The sequence below is a fragment of the Pelodiscus sinensis genome, chromosome 1, assembly GCF_049634645.1.
Source record: "Pelodiscus sinensis isolate JC-2024 chromosome 1, ASM4963464v1, whole genome shotgun sequence".
NCBI classification, from domain to species: Eukaryota; Metazoa; Chordata; order Testudines; family Trionychidae; genus Pelodiscus; species Pelodiscus sinensis.
Genome location: NC_134711.1, coordinates 15,430,196 through 15,450,360, shown reverse-complemented (window position 1 = coordinate 15,450,360; position 20,165 = coordinate 15,430,196). Strand labels below are relative to the sequence as shown.

General features: G+C 44.3%; 1 protein-coding gene across 5 annotated transcripts in view; it reads left to right on the top strand.

Moving 5' to 3' along the window:
- GRM3 (glutamate metabotropic receptor 3) overlaps positions 1-18,806 on the top strand; it is a 171,080-nt gene extending 152,274 nt beyond the window's left edge. For 2 of the 5 annotated variants that reach the window (XM_025181676.2, XM_025181677.2), the window contains exons 5-6: positions 5,030-5,204; positions 18,547-18,805. In XM_025181676.2, the coding sequence (XP_025037461.2) occupies positions 5,030-5,204; positions 18,547-18,638 (267 nt within the window). In that variant the 3' untranslated portion in view covers positions 18,639-18,805. Of the gene's footprint in view, positions 1-5,029; positions 5,248-15,857; positions 16,399-18,546 lie in introns of those variants that run through there. The other 3 variants (XM_075926200.1, XM_014570488.3, XM_075926193.1) reach the window with 3 other exon arrangements.
- Positions 18,807-20,165: the final 1,359 nt, after the last annotated feature.

The window sequence follows — 20,165 nt, the reverse complement described above, 5'->3', positions numbered from 1 at the left end:
GAATACTAGAGACAACACAAAGATGGATAACAAAAGTGGCATGGTAAGTCCCAGAGAGTGAAACTTACGAGAGCTTAATGTGTCTAGTCTAGACAAGAGAAGACTCACGTGACATGATTACAGTCTATAAACAACTTCAGGGAAACAAGAAAGGGATTGTTTAGTCTCAGATGAAGTTAGGACAAGGAGAAGTGGCATGCAGGGAATGAAGGGCATGCATTGGGGGGAAGTTCTTAACACTAAAAACAATTGGGTATTGAGCTGGACACAAAGGCTGTGTCTACACTGCAAGAGTTCTTGTGCAAAAGGACTTCCACAAGAGCACGTCCACACTGCCATGTGCTTTTGCGCAAGAGATGTACTTTTGTGCAAGAGCGTCCACGGCAGTGTGGACGCTCTCTTGCGTAAGAAAGCTCTGATGGCCATTTTAGCCATAGTGGTTTCTTGAGCAAGAAATTCATGTTGCCTGTCTACATTGCCTTCTTGTGGAAGAGCTCTTGCACAAGAGGGCTTTTTCCTTGTGGGGAGAGGAATAACTCTTCCGGAAGAAGCCCTGTTTTACAATGCTGTACTGTAAATTTACTTGCGCAAGAACGTGCATGCAGTGTAGACACCCAGCAAGTTTTTGTGCAAGAACAACTGTTCTTGCTCAAAAAGCCTGCAGTGTAGACGTAGCCACAGTGTTCAATGAGCCATCAGTGCAAGTGATTGGGGACAGATAAAATAAGACTTGAACGAATATACTAGTACAAGTGATCCTACAACGTGCTTGGGATAAAACTGGTTGACTCAAATGCTATTTTCCAACTCTGTTAATTATTGTTGGGATTTGAAAAGAATCTAGAGGACTTGGGGGTACAGAACTGCCATTGCATTTAACTAGGTTTTGGCAGTGAGATTTCCAAAGGCACTTAAGTTAGTTAGGAGCACAGGTCTCATTGACTTAAGTTCAGGAAGGGACTTAAAAGAATGGAACACATATAGGTGTTTTGGCAACACTCTGGGATCTTAACACTGCTAATCTCAATTAAATTCCAGTCTCTGATCCTTCTAAATGGCTGAATTATAATGCATAATAAGAGACTCTTTTGTTATCTATAATCAAATGGCAATCTACTCATTCCACTCTTGTGTACAATAATGCTGGTGGGGGTCTGCTATCGTCAGGGACTGTTATTTAGGAGATTGGTACAAAAAAAAAAAAAAAAAAACCAGGAGCCATAACAGTGAATAAGTGAATTGTGACTGGACTGATCCATTAATATTATATTTGAAATAGTTTTAGGCTGTATTAATAAGGATGAAAAAATGGGAAGCTACTAGGAAACATAGGAAGAATTCTGGGCACATTTAAAAATCTGGAAAAGAAATAAAATAAAATGTAGCATTCACCTAATTCATTCATACAGATATCATGGGAAGGAACAAATTGTCCTTTCCTATATTAGAGGGAAATAGGCTATTTCACACCATTGATTATTCTTACAGACTTCCACTTTGATTTCAGGGTGTAGGCCCAGTTTGGAATCAATAACACAGAAGGACCTGACGTTATTAAATAATCACTCACAAATTTGCACCACTTAGAGCAGTTAATGTATTTAGGTTTTTCAGCTGAAGATTTTCATTTTAGCCTAGCCTTAGGGGAAGCAGCTGTCAGAGAGATGTGCAGGAAGGGAAACGTCGGAGGGTTATATAGGTGCTAACACAGTCAAATGCTAAATTGTCCTACCATGCAGCTTACGGTGCTCTGATGAAAAGAGGTGTGTGGTAATTTCTCACTTAGGGTCTGATCCAAAGTGCTTCAAATGGGACTTATGCCTTTGACATTAGTGGGTTTCATGAACATGGGGTGTGGCATTCATGTTCACTGTATCCATTCAGACTCCTAAGTGAGCTGCTTTTGCAAGGGATTATATTGCATTAATTATACCAGCGGTTCTCAAACTTTTTGGGCTCCCGAGCCCTTTACATGTGTAAAAAATTATGCGGAGCCCCAGCGGTCCACTGATTGTATGTGCTGTACCTATCAGTGTTTCCAGTTTGTCAGCCTCGCGGAGCCCCTGGAGATGTATCAGGGCTCCGCGGAGCACAGTTTGAGAAACACTGAATTATACTGATCATTGCCCATCTGCTCTGTGCTCTGTGAATACCTATAATTACTAAGAAGGCGACAAGGAAAGGGAAAGAGAGAGGAAGAAGGATCCTCTGCATGGATACAAAGGGTTGCTGGTCAGGGTCCCTTAGCGGGATTGAGAAAAAGGAGCCAAAGACAGGCCCTGTCGAAGAGCTATGTGTGAGCTCCTAAACTTGTTTCTCTCACCAAGAGAAATTGGTCCAATAAAAAGATACTAATCCCCTTCCCCACCCCCTTCCCCCACCATATTGTCTCCCTAATGTCTTGGGAACCACCATGGCAACAACACTGCAGATAATGACAAAGGCCATTCCCCACTCTAGTTTTTCCCTTAGGGTAGGTCTAGAATGCATCCCTCTCTTGACAAAGGGATGCAGATTAGGCAGGTTGACATTGCAAATGAGGCAGGGATTTAAATATCCCGTGCCTAATTTGCATAAAAATGGCCACTGTGTTTTGCCAACTCAGTACTTTGTCGGCAAAAAGTGGCAGTCTAGAGGGGGATCTGCTGAGAAAGAAAGACTTTTTCGACAGATCCTGTACACCTCCTTGCAGGAGGCATAAAGGATCTGTGGGAAAAGGCTTTCTTTCTTAACAGATCCCCCCTAGACTGCTGCTTTTTGCCGACAAAGTGCTGAGTAGACAAAACGTGGTGGCCATTTTTATGCAAATTAGGCAGGGATATTTAAATCCCTGCCTCATTTGCAATGTTGACCTGCCTAATCTGCATCCCTCTGCTGACAGGGGGATGCAGTCTAGACATACCCTTACAAAGCTTATTTCTGAGAACTGAGCCCCAGAGGAGTGTAAATTTGTAGGACTCGCATGAATGAAAAGGAATGCAGAACTCACCCTAACCTGTGTCATAATCCAGATTCCATAATGGAGTTTGAGAAAGTGTAAGTCAACTGAGGACTCTGCTCTGAGGGAGAGAGTCCAAACTGAAACTGGGGCAGTGAAGTGGCAGCCTGTTAACATGATGATGAGTGCGATTAGATAGGTAAGAGTACATGATGGCTCTAGTAAAGCCGCACTGACATGGGCAGTGGGTGAAGGTAGGGCTAGGGGAGGCAAGCCACCAGCCTCAGCCCCACCCCTTCTGCCAACATCCCGCCCCCCCACAGGAGCAAGGATGCCTCACCGATTCCCCACCGGGAGGAGGGGCAGCGTGACCCCAGCCTCCCCAACCAAAGCACAGGGAGGGCATGTGGCTCCAGCTGCCCCAGAGGATGGGGGAGGGCGCACTTCGGGGGTAGTAGCACTGCACCCCTAGTAGGCCTGCACTCTGGGGCAGAGTGTGGGCAGAACCAGTCTGGTGGTTGGGGAAGGCCGTGCTTTCCCCCACCTAGCATACCAGACAAGCTTGGGCACACTGGCTGCTGCCCCCAGAGGCTTCTGTCCACCCACAAAGGGATTTCACAGCACAGAGTAACTGTGCCTATTTTAATACAGATTTAAGACCCTGCCTCACAAACTGACCTGGTAGGCCCTTATGCTTGCTCCAAATCTCCCTGAAGTCAGTGGCCTTCTGCATGAATGCAAGGGTTGCTTAGCAGGATTGAGGCCTTTGACTCAACCTTTGAGTGGACTCACTGCATAGCACAGCCATCTTCTAGGGCCTAGTCTGGTCCCAAAGAACCAGCCTTTTGCCCACACGTAGATCCCAGTCTTTATGAAAGTGCTCTGCTTTGTCCAGGAATGTGGCAAGGATGCAGTGTTGCAGCATGTCTGACTAGCTTCCTTGTAACTTGTACATTAAAGCAGGCAGCCCTTTACATGCAGATCAGCAGTGTGCCATGTAGGCCAGAGGTTTTCAGGCCAGGGTCTGTGGGCCCCCACTGGTCCACAAGCTCTCTTCAGGTGGTCCACAGATAGTTTCCTAATCTAAGGTGAGCACCTGGGTGGCCGCACATGAGAAAATGAAGGGCTGTCCTCCTAATTAGTGGCTTACAGATGTAGCTCCACTAATTAGGTTCCTGGACCATCACACGTACGTGAGGTGGTGGGTTTGGGGGGCATAGAAGAAGGTGGGAGGGGACAGTGGGGGGAAGAAGAGGTAGGTGGAGGGCAGTAGGGTGAGAAGAGGGGGTGGGGGAATTTGAGGCATGCAGGATTGTAGACATGCAGAAAGAGATGAATTTCCCTAGCTGCAGAGCTGTGGCTGCCGAGGAGAGACAGTCTCCCTTCCTATCCTCAGCTCAGTGACTGTTGTGGCAGGAAAGATATAGTAAAATAGGAGTTGGGCACTTTTATCTGTAGCACAGAAAAACATTTATAATTAAGGGTTTTAAAAAATATACACTTTTATCCAAAGCACTTTACAATAGTTAGATAATGCTACAAACAACACTTGGAAAAATCAGTAAGTGGTCCACCGAGGCCCCCACCAATTTTCAGTGGTTTGTGAAAAAAGAAAAAGGTTGAAAACCCCTGATCTAAGCCTTAGATAAATCATTGGGAAGCACAGGGCATGGGAGTCAGACATGGAACAGGTCACTAGACTGCCCAGGGCAGGCCTCTGGGGATGCAACACTGAGCTATGTTTCCTCCCATTGCTGTGTTACGGCCTCTGTCATATTTTGCATTTCTGTCTTTCTGTGTTATGCAGCTCAGAGTTTAACATGCTGAAATGTAGAAACAAGGTGCATTACAGTTTGCTGTCACTGCACCAGACAGGGTGTGCTACCTGCTATTCTGAACTGCAGAAAGCATTGGGAGAGCTGATTCTTTTAAAGAGGGGTTTCATTAGTACCTGCAAGCCGCAGTCACTTTCTATAGAAATGATAAACAGCCAATAGCAAGTTGCTCCCATCCTGAATATCCTGTCCACACTGGCTTGTAATGCGTTCTGCCTCTCTTCCCAGCACTGACTTTGCCATAACTCTCTCCTAGGTGCAGACCACGACAATGTGCATCTCTGTTAGTCTGAGTGGCTTTGTTGTGCTGGGCTGTTTGTTCGCGCCCAAAGTGCACATCATCCTCTTCCAGCCACAGAAGAACGTGGTCACTCACAGACTCCATCTCAACAGGTTCAGTGTCAGTGGGACAGGAACCACTTACTCCCAGTGTAAGTAAAGGATCTGTGGCCTATTCATGGCATGCCAGGTGTGGTAAGTATGGGAAAGGAAAGCTATAGAGTTTGTCCTTTTAATAGAATCCACAATCGTTAAGACTGGCAGGACATTTTTGCTTTTCCCTGTGTGTCGGATTGACTGCTGAGAGCCCCCACGAAAATATCACTCAAGTCTGGTGAGAGCAAAACAACCCTTACACACAGTACAGGTTGAACCATTCTAGTCCAGCACTCTCTGGTCCAGCAACGTCCATGGTCCAACACGATTTTAGTTAGCTGGATGTCCACTTATCATGGGTGTGGCCAAGTTTCCCGCAGTCCCATAAAGTTTGTTCACAGCCACCAGTCCTGGCTCTCCATGTTCTGTGCTGTTATTTATCTCTAATTTACCCCTAAATGTCTTCTGAGAGCCCAGCAAACAGTGGAAGTGCTGGTAGTGCTGCTTGACAATATTGACCTCCCATGGATCAACAAATTCTCTGGTTCAGCACAGGTCAGGTCTGGCCTTAGTGTGCCAGACTAGAGAATTTCAACCTGTACCTACGTTCTGCTGACAGCTTCAGAGTTGGCCTGATCCAAAGCCCATGGGAGACAATGAAAAGACTCCCACTGAGAACAGGAAGGATCAGATCAGGCCCATAACTGCACAGTTCCTGTCTCGCTCATAACAAAAGACAGAGCTGGTTGCCCTGGAGTCAGAACAATGTTTCAGCAAGACTTGGTCCATTCTCAATGGATGTTATTACCTGGGTGTCATGTAAAGCCTTTGAATCAAACCACTACAGCTAATCCTGCTATAGTTCAGAAAAGTTGCCTCTGTATATACAGTCTGAGTCCTACCCTTCACAAGTGTCATAACCTGGGATATCAACTGACACATCGGTGCAAGAACATTTCATCCCCTTTTCCTATGTCAGTGTCTTATTCCCAGACAGATTCACATATTTGGGATTTTATCTGATGCTGTTTTCGACAAGATAAAATAGGTCAGTTTTATTTTTGCTTTTACCCTGTCAAGCTTAACTAGTCAAGGATGCAAACAAATGGTACCTCATTCACAGAGTAATGCAGACAGACTGTCTGCCCTGGAAAACTAACTGAAGGAGCACACCACCTCAGAGGGGACGGAGAGTTGTAGAGGAAAAAGTGGAAGGTTGTAAAGATATTAACTAGGAACTGGCCACTCTGTGATGGGGACACTCACAAAGATCCCCTTGAGACTGTCACTTGGGCTATGTCTACACTGCAGCGCTATTTCAGGATACCGGAGGTATCCCGAAAGAGCTATTCCGCATCTTTTGAATGTGCTCGTTATTTCAAACTATAACAGGCTTGCTATTCCGATGTCCCTGCAAACCTCATTCCATGAAAGGGATGTTTCGGAATAATGATTTATGTTGAAATAAATGCTGTGTAGACAGCGCCAGATTTCAAAATAAGCTATTTTGAAATTAACTAGAAATAAGCTACGCAATATGCATAGCTTAAATTGCATAGCTTGTTTCAAGCTCTGAGTGCAGTGTAGACACACCCTTGATGTGCTTATAAACCACTGAGCCTGCCTGCCTGCCTGCTCTTTGGGGTGCCTCATTACCCTGTTATGCTGGGCCAGAATCCCTGATCTCCTCCAGCACTGGCACAGAATTGGAATCACAGCCCACAGCAGAGCAAAACAAACACTGAAATGAGCTCAGCTCTGGGAAAGCTCAGTCAAAGGGATTTCACACAGCACCCATGTGCAACACCCCACAGGGACCAGAACCCCAGAAAAAAACCCCATCTTAATCTGCATAAAGTTTATACAGAGCAAGCTCATACATTGTTCTCCTCCTTTATCAGTGAATGAGAGATATGCACAGCTGCTGTTATTCCCCACCCTGGTAACAATTACTTACATTGGGAATTTAAGAAACAAAAGTGACTTTATCAAGTAGGATTTAAGAGGTTGCAAATAACAACAGACAGATCAAAGTTACCATGCAAAATAAAACACAACGTGCCAGCTGAGCCTAATACCCTAAGAAACTTGTTACATGTAATTTCATACCCGACAGTAGTTCTAATAATATTTTCTCACCAACTGAGGAACCTTCCAATGTGGTCCTGATCCTTCTCCGTGTTCAGTTCCAGCTGTTTGCAGCAGACATCTTAGGTAGTAAGTAGGGGGGGGTCTCCCAGCATCTGGCAGATGCCTTTAATATTTGGTTTCCCTCTTTTATATCTCTTTTGCCAAAGGCGTGAATAATTTATGTTCCATTTAAACTTTTTTCACTTTCATTGGAAAGGTGCAGCATCCAAAATGGATTCCAGTATCAGATGACCTGGCCTCGTGTCTTGGCAGAACCAACCATAGTCCAGATTTATAAGAAAAACAAGGCTATTTACAGCTCATTGACCTGAGTACCAGGTCATTCAGTTCCTTGAGCACTACTCATGGCCATCTCTTAATCATAGAATCATAGAATACTAGGACTGGAAGGGACCGCGAGAGGTCATCGAGTCCAGTCCCCTGCCACCGTGGCAGGACCATCCCTGATAGACATTTATCTAACCTACTCTTAAATATCTCCAGAGATGAAGATTCCACCACCTCCCTGGGCAATTTATTCCAGTGTTTGACTTCCCTGACAGTTAGGAACTTTTTCCTAATGTCCAACCTAAACCTCCCTTGCTGCAGTTTAAGCCCATTGCTTCTTGTTCTATCCTCAGAGGCCAAAATGAACAAGTTTTCTCCCTTCTCCTTATGACACCCTTTTAGATACCTGAAAATGGCTCTCATGTCCCCCCTCAATCTTCTCTTTTCTAAACTAAACAAACCCAGTTCTTTCAGCCTTCCTTCATAGTTTATGTTCTCTCAACCTTTAATCATTCTTGTTGCTCTTCTTTGGACCCTCTCCAATTTCTCCACATCTTTCTTGAAATGTGGTGCCCAGAACTGGACACAATACTCCAACTGAGGCCTAACCAGCTTTGAGTAGAACAGAAGAATGACTTCTTGTGTCTTGCTCACAACACACCTATTAATGCATCCCAGAATCATGTTTGCTTTTTTTGCAACAGCATCACACTGTTGACTCATATTCAGCTTGTGGTCCACTAGATCCCTTTCTGCCGTACTCCTTTCTAGACAGTCACTTCCCATTCTTTATGTGTGAAACTGATTGTTCCTTCCTAAGTGGAGCGCTTTACATTTGTCTTTATTAAACTTCATCCTGTTTACCTCAGACCATTTCTCCAATTTGTCCAGATCATTTTGAATTATGACCCTATCCTCCAAAGCAATCACAACCCCTCCCAGCTTGGTATCATCTGCAATCTTAATAAGTGTACTTTCTATGCCAATATCAAATCGTTGATGAAGATATTGAACAGAGCCGGTCCCAAAACAGACCCCTGCGGAACCCCACTTGTTATATCTGTCCAGCAGGATTGTGAACCATTAATAACTACTCTCTGAGTATGGTTATCCAGCCAGTTACGTATCCACTTTATAGTAGCCCCATCTAAGTTGTATTTGCCTAGTTTATTGATAAGAATATCATGTGAGACCGTATCAAACACCTTACTAAAGTCTAAGTATACCACATCCACCGCTTCTCCCTTATCCACAAGACTCGTTATCCTATCAAAGTCCTATCCTATCTTAGCAAGAGTACATTAATAAACAGAGTTATACTTCATAGTTCAAATGTCAAATATAGGAATGATACATGCACACAAATGGAATAAACACATTAATCATTAGAAAAGTTAAAATCTGTTATGCTACAAGATGCATTTTGCATAAAGCATCTTCCATTTACGCATATTCATAACCACATTTCCAGACAGACTATGGGGTGCAACATCATACACTAGGCTTTATAATATGATCTAAGTTTTCAGAAGGGATTAGTGATTTTAAGTACTGCAGTTTTGTGATGGCCACCTTATTTATTTTTAGGTTGTGGAATAAACGATAGCCAGTGTCTGGGACTGGCGTTTTCATGTGGGCTTCTGAAGCTCATCTGCTTACTATACCTTTATATAACACAAAGACCTGTCAGTGCTCAACTGGAAAAGAGTATCCTGAATTTTCCGAACCATCTCTAACCACATGAAGGAACGCACATTCTAAAATATTTTAGTCCCAAAGGTCAACTGCAATATCAAACCAAAAATGTCACTCTTATTTCTTTCTTGCTCCCTTCTGAATTGGAAAGATGACCTCCAAAGAAGGGGTGTTTTCTTTTCCTGTTTATGATAAAACTAGAATAGCATGTGTGCCCTTTGCCAAAGTCCTTGATGCAGGCAAACCATGGAAGGACCTGGACAGTGATGTCACATGTGGTTTGAGCCACAACTTATTCAACTCAGTTAGGAAAGCCCCAGTCATAGTAGTTGTCATGTCTTCAGGCCCATAATGCTCTATGCCATCAGTACAGGTCCTCCATCCCTCATCCTGGGCAGGATTTCTCAGAGAAAAGTGAGGACCTGATATTTCCAATACAAATAAATAAATAAACTAATAGAAAACAGTGAGGGTCCCTACCCCAAATAGTATTGAGATATTTCTGCACATCATAAAGAGAAATATATTTTTCCGTTCACCTGTAAGTATTTTTTGGTGAATGGATTATTTGTAGACATTTATTTTTCTTTGAACTGCACAACATTCGTTCATAAAATGCCAATCACTTGTCATCTAAATTGATCCTAGCCAGTGTCATGGTCTTTTCTGTGTCTGCTCAAATTCTGCTTCAGTCCACATCCAATTCATCACTGGGATGATTCTCTCCAGAGCTGTATTAAAGCATGAGGACACCAAGAGAAATTCAATAAGCCTCTGACATCTTTTAAAGAATGACCCCCTAGAAATGCCCCATCCATCCTGGGCTGACAGCTTGTTTTCTTATCAGTCTTGATGGCGCTTTGCATCAGTCACAAATAGCTTAACATATGTCTGATCAATATTATTCATCCAGCTGCATGTTTTTCTTTCAATGTAGTCATCTGGAAGCTTAGATGGATGCAACTCCTGCTCACAACCAGGGGCTCTGTCCTGCTCCTAGTCTAAGAGACTGGGCACTGGAACTGCTCAGTTCTACTCCCACCTCTGCCACTCACTTGCTGGGTGACAATAGATGGGCAACATAACTTCTCTAGGAGGCCATTTGCTGCTCTAGAAATGGAGTCTAATAACTTGTGTGTAAGGACAGGTCTACACTGAGGGAAAAAGTCGACTTAAGAAACATAACTCCAGCAACGAGAATAGCATAGTTGAATTTCTGTGGTGGCTCCATTGTGGGAGGTTGATGGGAGAAACTCTTGTGTCAACTTCCCATAGTCCTTGTAACCCTCAAGGTGGATGGGGGCACAATCAGCAGTCAATTTAGCAGGTCTTTACTAGGGATGTAAGAGTTTATCTGTTTAAATGGGGTTAACCAATAAGCATCAGCTTATCATTTTCCATTATGGTTAAACTATTTGCCAGTGCGCACAAGCTCCAGCTGTCAGTCCCGCTCCCAGGGAGCTGGCTGTACTGTGGACTCTCCAGTATAAGCTTTATACAGTAGAGCCCACAGCATGTGTAACTGTAGATTTTTAACAGTTACAAGGTTACTTTTTTAAACCATTTTTTAACATCTCTAGTCATTACTAGACCCACTAAATCAAACCCCGGAAGATGGATCTCCAGAGCATCGATCTTAGGGTAAGTGTAGACCTGGCTTCAGACACAAGGGTGCCATTTTGGGAGGGTAAGGGGCAGCAGCCATGCGCTCTGGGATGCAGCTTGCTTTTCATCCCGTTCCCCAGACTATCAGGGAGTGAAGGGAAAGTGCTTGCATTCCGTGCATGCCTTTCACACCTGGCTGGTGAGTTCCAGGCACTGCATAAGTCCACCCAAATGGATATTCTTCTCTCAGCTATTCAACTGATCCACCCCATCATTTGGTCTTCTTTCTCTCTGTGTAGTTGTTTGCTGTGTTTTCCCCCCAAAAGAGGACTGTATGTGAGCTGTTCTTAGGTTGGTGCCCTTAAAAGGACCAAGTGGGACTCTTCATTATTCAGGACAGAAAGGACTAGGGCAACCTACCATCACAGGCCTCCTCCGAGGCTACATCTAGTCTGTAGGGAGAGGGAGTTCCGCTTTTTTTCAGAAGAGGCTTTTCTGAAATTTGGCCTATATACACGGGGCCAAATTTAAGGAAAACATCCTCTTTCGGAACAGCCCTTATTCCTCCCTCCGAGAGGAATACAGGGATGCCAAAAGAATGCACCCACTTTTTGAGAAACTGTTCTGAAAAAGTGGATGCATTCCCTAGACGCGGCAGAGTTTTTCCAGGACACCTCCGGCCCAGACATAGCCTGAGATGCAAAGCGACAAGAAGAGTTGAAGCACTGTTTGGAAGAACAGAAAGGCTGGCTATCTTGAGACTGTGGTAGAAGCCATGCAGCAAGGAACAGCAGCTGCCTTTCTCCTCTGCAATCTGGAATATGTATGGAAAGCAAGTGCCTCTTCCTGTACCCCCCAGAACTGCATATCCACCCTTTATTTACTTCTCATGCTGCTGCAGCCAAGGTGCCTCCATTGTAGAGCTCCTAAGCACCTGTTCATCCCTAGTGGGATGATATTCCTCTGCTCCAATGGCATGTCCATCTAAGGGGAAAGAAAGATAGTTGAAAAAAATATAATCAGGGGCCAACAACCTTGCTGAGCTCCCTTACTAGGTCCAGGCTCCTGCCACCTCTGCTCCTGTGGTAGCAGCAGTGGTGACTATGAACTCCAGGCCTTTTTGAATCACCAGGCCCCAGGGCAATTGCCCCTATTTTTCCCTCGTCCCCCATCAGCAGGCCTGCATCTCCACTATATTTCAAATGGAGTTTGCAATATGAAATACTGCAAACAATACAGAGCAAATATCTCCTAACGTCTCCATGTGACTTTGCAAACCCTGAAAGATCTCAACAGCCAACCAGTGGCCTGTCCGTGCTTAGTCATTGCTTCATCAGAACAATCAGTGGCCTTTCTAGTTATGTATGTAGAGAGAGGGAGCAAAGCTAAGGATGCATGCCTATGTAGATTTAGATATTCACACTCACAAATATGAAATTGACTTAGCTGCTGGCAACCAGTTCTTGGACGCCAGAGGAAAAGGACATCGATTTAGCAAAAATAAAAGAGCTTGTACAAATATTAGAATTGTTACATATATATGTATACATCATTTGCACAGCGCTCTACGTCTTTCCTCCTCAGAACAGCTCCACAAAGTATTCCTATTCTCATTTTATACATGGGAAAAGCAAGATACAGAGGTTAAGAGACTCTTTGCTGCAGACTCCTTTCTTCCAGCATTGGGCAAGATTGCTACAGGGCAGTTGTTCAAAAGGACTCAGCTCTTATTTGAGACCTAAATAAATCTGCTAGCTTTTTCACTATTCAGCACTTAGCCGCTCCCATTGTTCTTTCGTGGGTGCCAGTCCTACACTACTTTTTTCTCTTGATGTGTACAGAGCCCCAACTATGGAGAGAAAGAGCGTCCTTCAGAAATTCATTTCACAACACTCATTTCTGTGTCCGTTAGGAGCTTTGAGATCCCAGTGGGGTCAAAAACACTTACACAAACTATCTTCTCCTTGCTGACCCAAAAAACACTGTACATAAGCAGCAGGCAGGAGTATCTATAGTGCTGTGGCAAAGGAAATCAAGGAGAACACAGACCCCAGAATACACCACATGAAGGAAGCAAGCAAAAAACAATGCAGGGAGGTTTGATGTGACATGATATCACAGGGCGCTGCCCTCCAGCACTCCCCTGAGTAGCCCCTCTTGGCCCTGCAGGAAGTGCTCTTCAAGTTCTCTCAGTCAATTACTCAGACGTAGGTGGTTTCAAAGCATGTGCTCCTTTTGTGAGGGATGGCTTATTAAGTCACTCTACAGAGTGTGACTCATTTTGTTAGTCACCCAAAGTCACTCGTCTCTGGGTCCACATGAGTCCTGGTCATCTCTCAGCCCTTTTCAGGCGATGTCCTCCTAGCATGCCATGCCTCAGATGGTCACTGCCTCAAAACAGGAACCCCCAGCTCTCCCCCTGGGCTGCAATTGAGTCAGCTGGAGGGCCCTAGCCCCATGTCTCCTTCGCTGGCCTCTTTTTCCTCAGTTACCCTTCAGCAGATCAGTAGGCCAGACTTCTCCTGATGGTGTGTGTCCCGCCTGGGGAGACAAGGCAGTATTTACAAAGACCTCCTCTCCCAGCTTCTCCACAGTTGGCTGGAGGAGAGGTGAGACTTGCCTGGCTGTCTGTGCAAGTTCCTGGTTTCAGGGCCTTAGAGAAGAAGGATTACTAAGAAAAAGGGGTGCTTAGGTATCTATCCCATTATTGTCATTGTCAATATCTCTTCAACCCTTGTACACAGATCAGACCTTCCAAAATCTTAAAGGGACACACCACGTGTCAGCGATGGGCTCACCACTAAGCACTACTGGTTTTTAAAGAGGCAGACTGTTCTATCACACAAGGCAGTAACTCCAAATACTGTCAAAGCGAATGGATGCTGAGCCGGTGGTCCGCAAGGAGAAAGGAAGTGAAACAAGCACCATGAAACAAAACAGGATACCAGGGGTATCCTGAGGTATTCTAAACATGGTACTTAATACAGATAGGCTGTGTCTAGACTGGCCAGTTTTTCCGGAAAATCAGCCGCTTTTCAGAAAAACTTGCCAGCTGTCTACACTGGCCGCTTGAATTTCCGCAAAAGCACTGACTTCCTACTGTAAGAAATCAGTGCTTTTTGCAGAAATACTATGCTGATCCCGTTAGGAGCACAAAAGGGCCAGTGTAGACAGCTGAGATTTGTTTTGCGCAAAAAAGCCCCGATCGCGAAAATGTCGATCGGGGCTTTTTTGCGCAAAAGCGCGTCTAGATTGGCCACGGACGCTTTTCCGCAAAAAGTGCTTTTGCGGAAAAGCGTTCGTGCCAATCTAGACACTCTTTTCTGAAAATGCTTTTAACGGAAAACTTTTCCGTTAAAAGCATTTCTGGAAAATCATGCCAGCCTAGACGTAGCCAGCCACTTTCATGATAATGTAGGAACCCAGTTGGTTGCTGCTATAAAAACTAACGTGACAGCGCAGTGGAGCAGATATTAACAGCACTTACGATCAGCTTTGCTCCCAGTTCTAAAGGAGATGTGCGTATTATAAATGTCCAACAGCTGAGTTTAGAAGCACGGTATCTTGTTCTTTGCCCTATTCCACATTTATCTGTCTCTTGCAGAGACACACTTATATGGCCCCCAATTACTGTAGCATCTGATCTTCTCATAATCTTTAAAGCATTTCTTGTCACAACACTTCTGTGGGATAGGTCAATGTGCTTGTCTCCCATTTTACAGAATTGCTACTAAGGTAGAGACTGTGACTAAATGAGGTGCTCAAGGTGAAGCAGGAAATCCGCAGCAGAACAGGGAATTAAATCCATGTATTCAAAGCCCTAAACTACATCCTAACCAGAGGACCCTCCTGCCTTTCGTTTGCTAGAGCGTATAATTTGATTTAATAAAGATTTAGTGAAGTGCTGTTTTGTCCGCATTTAAAAAGGCCCCATCTTTACTGAATTGATCTGAAACTAAGAGTGTCCATCATCAGTTCTGGATGACTAAACATGCCTTTGTCAGCAACATTAATTGTGTTTTACACTGGATGATCAAGTTTAAAGTCAATGCTTGATGTGTGTTTTTCCTTTAAATGCTTTGATCAAGGCATCAGGTTTCTCTGGGTCACTGTTATTGTTAACCTAATGTATCTTGGCAAACACAGCTTTGCCTTCTTGTGAACTGGGACGTCAGAGAAATTAAATGCTAACACATTCTTGATATCCAATGGATAATTGTAACTGGGATGGACATGACTGCTCTAAAAGCAAAATCTCTTGGGCTTTTACAAGATAACCCTCTATCCCATTGCCAAAACACAGAAGCATTTAGGGCCAATTCTGACACCCATCTTCACGTGGAGTTTACCTTATGCCAAGAGTGACTCCACTATAGCCAATGGAACGACTTGTCAAAAGAAGTACTTTTTAGTGGGAGAAGAGGTGTCCAGGTCAAAGGGCCAGATTCAGATACATTTTACATACTGAGATCCTGATCTTGCATTCATGCAAGTCAGTGGGATCCAGGCTAGAATGTTATCCAACAGGTGGTAAATGTGTTGGCAAACTCATGCAATTGTTAAGAACAAAAGATTATCCCTATTCCTTCCCACATATAGAACAACCCATTTTCCTTACATTCAAAGGCAGGTTGACATGCATTCCCTGATGCAAAGATGGACTGGTTAAAGGAAATGCAAGCTAATGCATTACTCCCATAAGGTCCAGAGCACCTTCTCTCTCATTGAAATTAGTGAGGTTGGAGAGCATTTAACACTTCGCTGAATCAGCCCCTAAAATAAGATACATGAATAATCCAAGGACCTGATTTTTATTTACACTGGGGCTACTTCATAACACACTGAATAAATTAGAGTCATATCCACTTTATGGCTCCTTTACACTTCCAGAGAGATGTAAAGTGACCTGAATGTAAATTAGAATCAGGTCCCCCAGTGTTTTTTTTTTTCCTAGGTGGCTAATGAAGGGCTTTTTCTCCATTCTCTTCCAGCATCTGCTAGTGTGTACGTTCCAACAGTCTGCAATGGAAGGGAAGTCCTAGATTCTACCACTTCGTCCCTGTGATTGTGACCTGCAATTCAGTTCTCAAATTTTTAGACTGTTAGAAAAAAATTGCACATGTTGTGCATTCCAGACAAACAAAAAAACAAGACTAGTACCTTTTTTTAGAAACAGTATAATAAATTATTTTTGAGGACTGTACAGTATATAGTGACATTCTAGAACTTTTTAGACTGATTTTAGCACCTCTGTTATTAACTGTTCTAAGGTACATGTAAATAACCATGGTTTACAGTGCACATATTTCTGCAGCATTAACTCAGAAGTGGGGGGAATGATTTGTTGCAAGCACAGTCGCAATGTTGGGTGACTTTCTATCCTATGAAATTTTTTGTAGCTCCTTGTTGTAATTTACTTAGACTGCATTTCTATGTTATATATAACAGTTACATTATGTGTAACAGACTGTTTTCTCAGCACAAAACAGCAGTATTAATGTAAAGATGTCAATAATAAAACCATAAACATTTGTCACCATGGTCTTCTTCCCTTCATGGTAATTATGGCCTGGTCTACACTAGGACCGTAGTCCAAAATTAGCCCCCCAAGGTCGATTATCTAAGGAATGCGTCCACACTACCAAGTCCATTATTCCGGAAAAAGGGGCTGCAGAATTCAAACTGTGTAGTCCTGCTTTTCATGGGGAATAACGCTATTCCCGAATTTGTAAGTCCAACATAATGTTAGTGTAGACATGCCGGTGCTGCTAATTCAAACTAATTGGCCTCCCACAAATCCCCAGAGTGCCCTGAGCCCACATCAGATTCTGTTCATATGTACACGCTACTTTGGACTACATTCAATTCTTCCCCATAGTGAGGACACAGACTTTCACATTTGCAAAATTAGGTGCCCAGAAGTCAAACTTAGTAAATTTGAAATAATCACAGAGGGTGTGTCTAGACTACATGCCTCCTTCGACGGAGGCATGTAGATTAGCCAGATCGGAAGAGGGAAATGAAGCCGCGATTAAAATAATCGCGGCTTCATTTAAATTTAAATGGCTGCCCCGATCTGCCGATCAGCTGTTTGTCGGCAGATCGGGGGAGTCTGGACGCGATGCCCCGACAAAGAAGCCTTTCTTCATCGACACAGGTAAGCCTCGTGAAACCAGGCTTACCTGTGTCGATGAAGAAAGGCTTCTTTGTCGGGGCATCGCGTCCAGACTCCCCCGATCTGCCGACAAACAGCTGATCGGCAGATCGGGGCAGCCATTTAAATTTAAATGAAGCCGCGATTATTTTAATCGCGGCTTCATTTCCCTCTTCCGATCTGGCTAATCTACATGCCTCCGTCGAAGGAGGCATGTAGTCTAGACACACCCCTAGTGTAGACTGGGTCTAAGATTCAGAGACCACGGGCTAGATCCTCAGCTGATATAAACTTGCACTGTTTCACTGTTTGGCTCTGACTTTAATTAGAGAGTAAATTCCTCTCAATGAAAAAATTCAGATAAGCGCATTGCTGAAAAATGGCTTGTTTTTCAAAAGCAAAACATGTTTGCGAAAATTCTTGATGTTTGTGAAAGTTTGCTACGTTTCTAAATAAAACTTTTAAAGAAATTATACTGAAGCCATTAACAAAATAGTTATTGACAATTTTATTTGGCAGATCATTCTTTAAGCTAGATCTATTGTTATAAAGCACTCCAGATCCCTTGATGCAGTATAAAAATCTGGACAGATTAAAGAGATAAAAAGATAAAAGACAAAGCAAGGCTACATATAACAGGGGTGGCCAAACTGTGGCTTGTGATCCACAGGCAGCTCTTTCCCTGTTAAAATGCAGCTTGTGAAGCCCCCCACCCTTCACCCATTTTCTGCCAGCCAGACGGGGGCAGAGGGAACTCGGAGTTTCCACACTGCAGTGGTTGGTGGGGCTAAGGGCTTTTGCCAGAGATGACTGGGTAAAGTCTTCTTCTGAGGCTGATTCTCATTGACCCTTTCACATTACCAGAGTGGTTAGCTTCTTATCGTCCCCTTTGCGTCATACTTCTTTAAATTGTCTAGCACATTTGCTGGTGCTATGTGCATTTAATAATAATGAATAAGGAGGACACACTAGCTCAGAAAACCTGGTGTCTGGCTTGTGACTTGTAATTACTTCTCTCCCCTCTCCAGTGAAATGAAATGGCATTAAGTAAGCAGGATTCAATTTAGTAATGGAATCAATAGTACTTGCTAGAGCAGAGTTAAGAGGCGGTGTCCTGACAGTGCACAGAGCTGACACTAGAGCTGCCTGGGTACTTTCTCTGAATTAGCAATCTGGCCAGTATCATGTACCAAATACATTTGATTGAAGTCAGCAAAATTAGCACTTTCTCCCTGAGCATGACACTTTAAAGTTTAAAAAAAACCAGCACATGAACTATCAAGAACGAGCGGAGTTTTTCCAAACAGTAAAATCTATCTTGAGTGTTCTGCAACAGGGCAATATCAAAAGCTATTGATTGAACCGTAATAGCAGGCTAGAGTCAAAAGCCCATTTTGAAGTCTAGTTTGAATCATGCTCCACAGAGTCTCATGCAATGCCACTGCAGTGCCTGCAAAGGTACTAACACACTTTGATATTTTCCTTTTTTTTTTTTTTTTTTTTGGCCACTGGCTTATTCCAAACAGCAGCAAGCTTCACAGTCTGCACTCCCTGGAAATCCAAAGGAAAACAACAAAGAGCACTCAAGACACACCCAGGAAAAATACATGAACACTAAGAAAAATGGGTTTCAGAACACAGCACAATTTTAATGTCAGCCAGGACAACTTTACATGTGACTGAGCCAGCAGCAAGCACCAATGGCTTCCAACCCTTCTGCCTACCCAGAGCAAATGTTTAGAGGAGACACTTGGGGTCATTTCCTTAACAAGTGAAAATAAAGCTAATGGAGACAACGAGATCCTCGGCTGGGGTAAACTGACTTATCTGCACTGGCTTCAAAGAAATCAGCTGTGGCACTAGATCTGTCAGACCTTATACGGAAAGGGCATGGGATGGGGGGGGGGGGGTGAAAGGACTCCATTTCTCTTTGGAACAGTGAATCTCTGCACCTTGTACACTGATGGGTTTCACTAATTCGGGTCAGGTTCTGGTGTACTATTCCATGTGAAATAGGCTCTTACTCCACAAGCGATTCCATTGATTTTGAATCTAGCCCAGTGATTCTGAGCACCTAACTTGGACTGTCTCAGAGGCAGCAGCTTTGGGTGCCAGGAGGGAGCTGGTCGGTGAGAGGAACCGGTTTAAAACCCAGCTCCCCTCACAGACCGGCTGCCTGTTGTCCCATGCTGCTGACTCTGATACAGGGGTGGCAGCAGCCCATCGGGGGGTGGGGTAGAGGGGGAGAGCTCCTGGACCCGGCGTGAGCCAGAACTGAGCCAGGCTGCCTACCCACCTACCTTCTAATAACATTTTAAATGCACAGCCCCAGCGGGAGTAAGTCCCAGACCTGCTGCAAGCCAGGCCTGAGACAGACCGCTGGCCGGTCTGCTAAAAAATTGACTAGTGGGGGGAGAGGGAAGGAGGAATACGTGTAGTCTATAGCATTAACCTGTAAGCTTTTGCTTATAGGTTAATTGGCTACACAGTTACATCCCTAAAACAGAGTGGTGGTCGTGCACCTGGGTTGCGATGAAGCAGTTGGTTCCCATTTTCACAAAAGTCAGGGGAATTCAGCATTCCTCCACCACTGATTTAGGAGGTCACAGTTCTAAGTGTGCGCCTTGTTGTGACCAGGGACTAGACTGCTTGGGAAGGCATCCGGAGCTCTGGATCCCAGACTGTTTTAAGTCTCTAGGGACTGAATAGAGCCCAGCCACTCACCCAGTCCTGAATGTCAAGCCACACTGCCATGGCACAAGTCCTCTGTCTAGTAACCTGCTGTTGTGCTGCCTAGCCCCTGGGCTCAGTGCTGACCTTTCAGACTTTCTGGGAGCCTAACACACCCTCTCTTAGAACTCCACACAAAGTTGTGAGCCTCTGAGTTACCACTTACCACAAGCCACTTGAAAAAGTTAAGAGCAATGCCGATGACACACAACACCCATCTGCCCGGAGTCTTGCACAAGTGGTCTTTTACAGATGAGATAAAGCAAGAAATCACAGGTCATTTAGACACCACCACACAGTGGTCCTCAGTAGCTCAACCTTCTCTTAGGAGCCCTGGGGCACCAACTGCCTTCCTGAAGGTAGGCAGGAAGGGACCCCACATGCTGGGTTTCTTCTCCCTCCTCTTGCGCCAAAG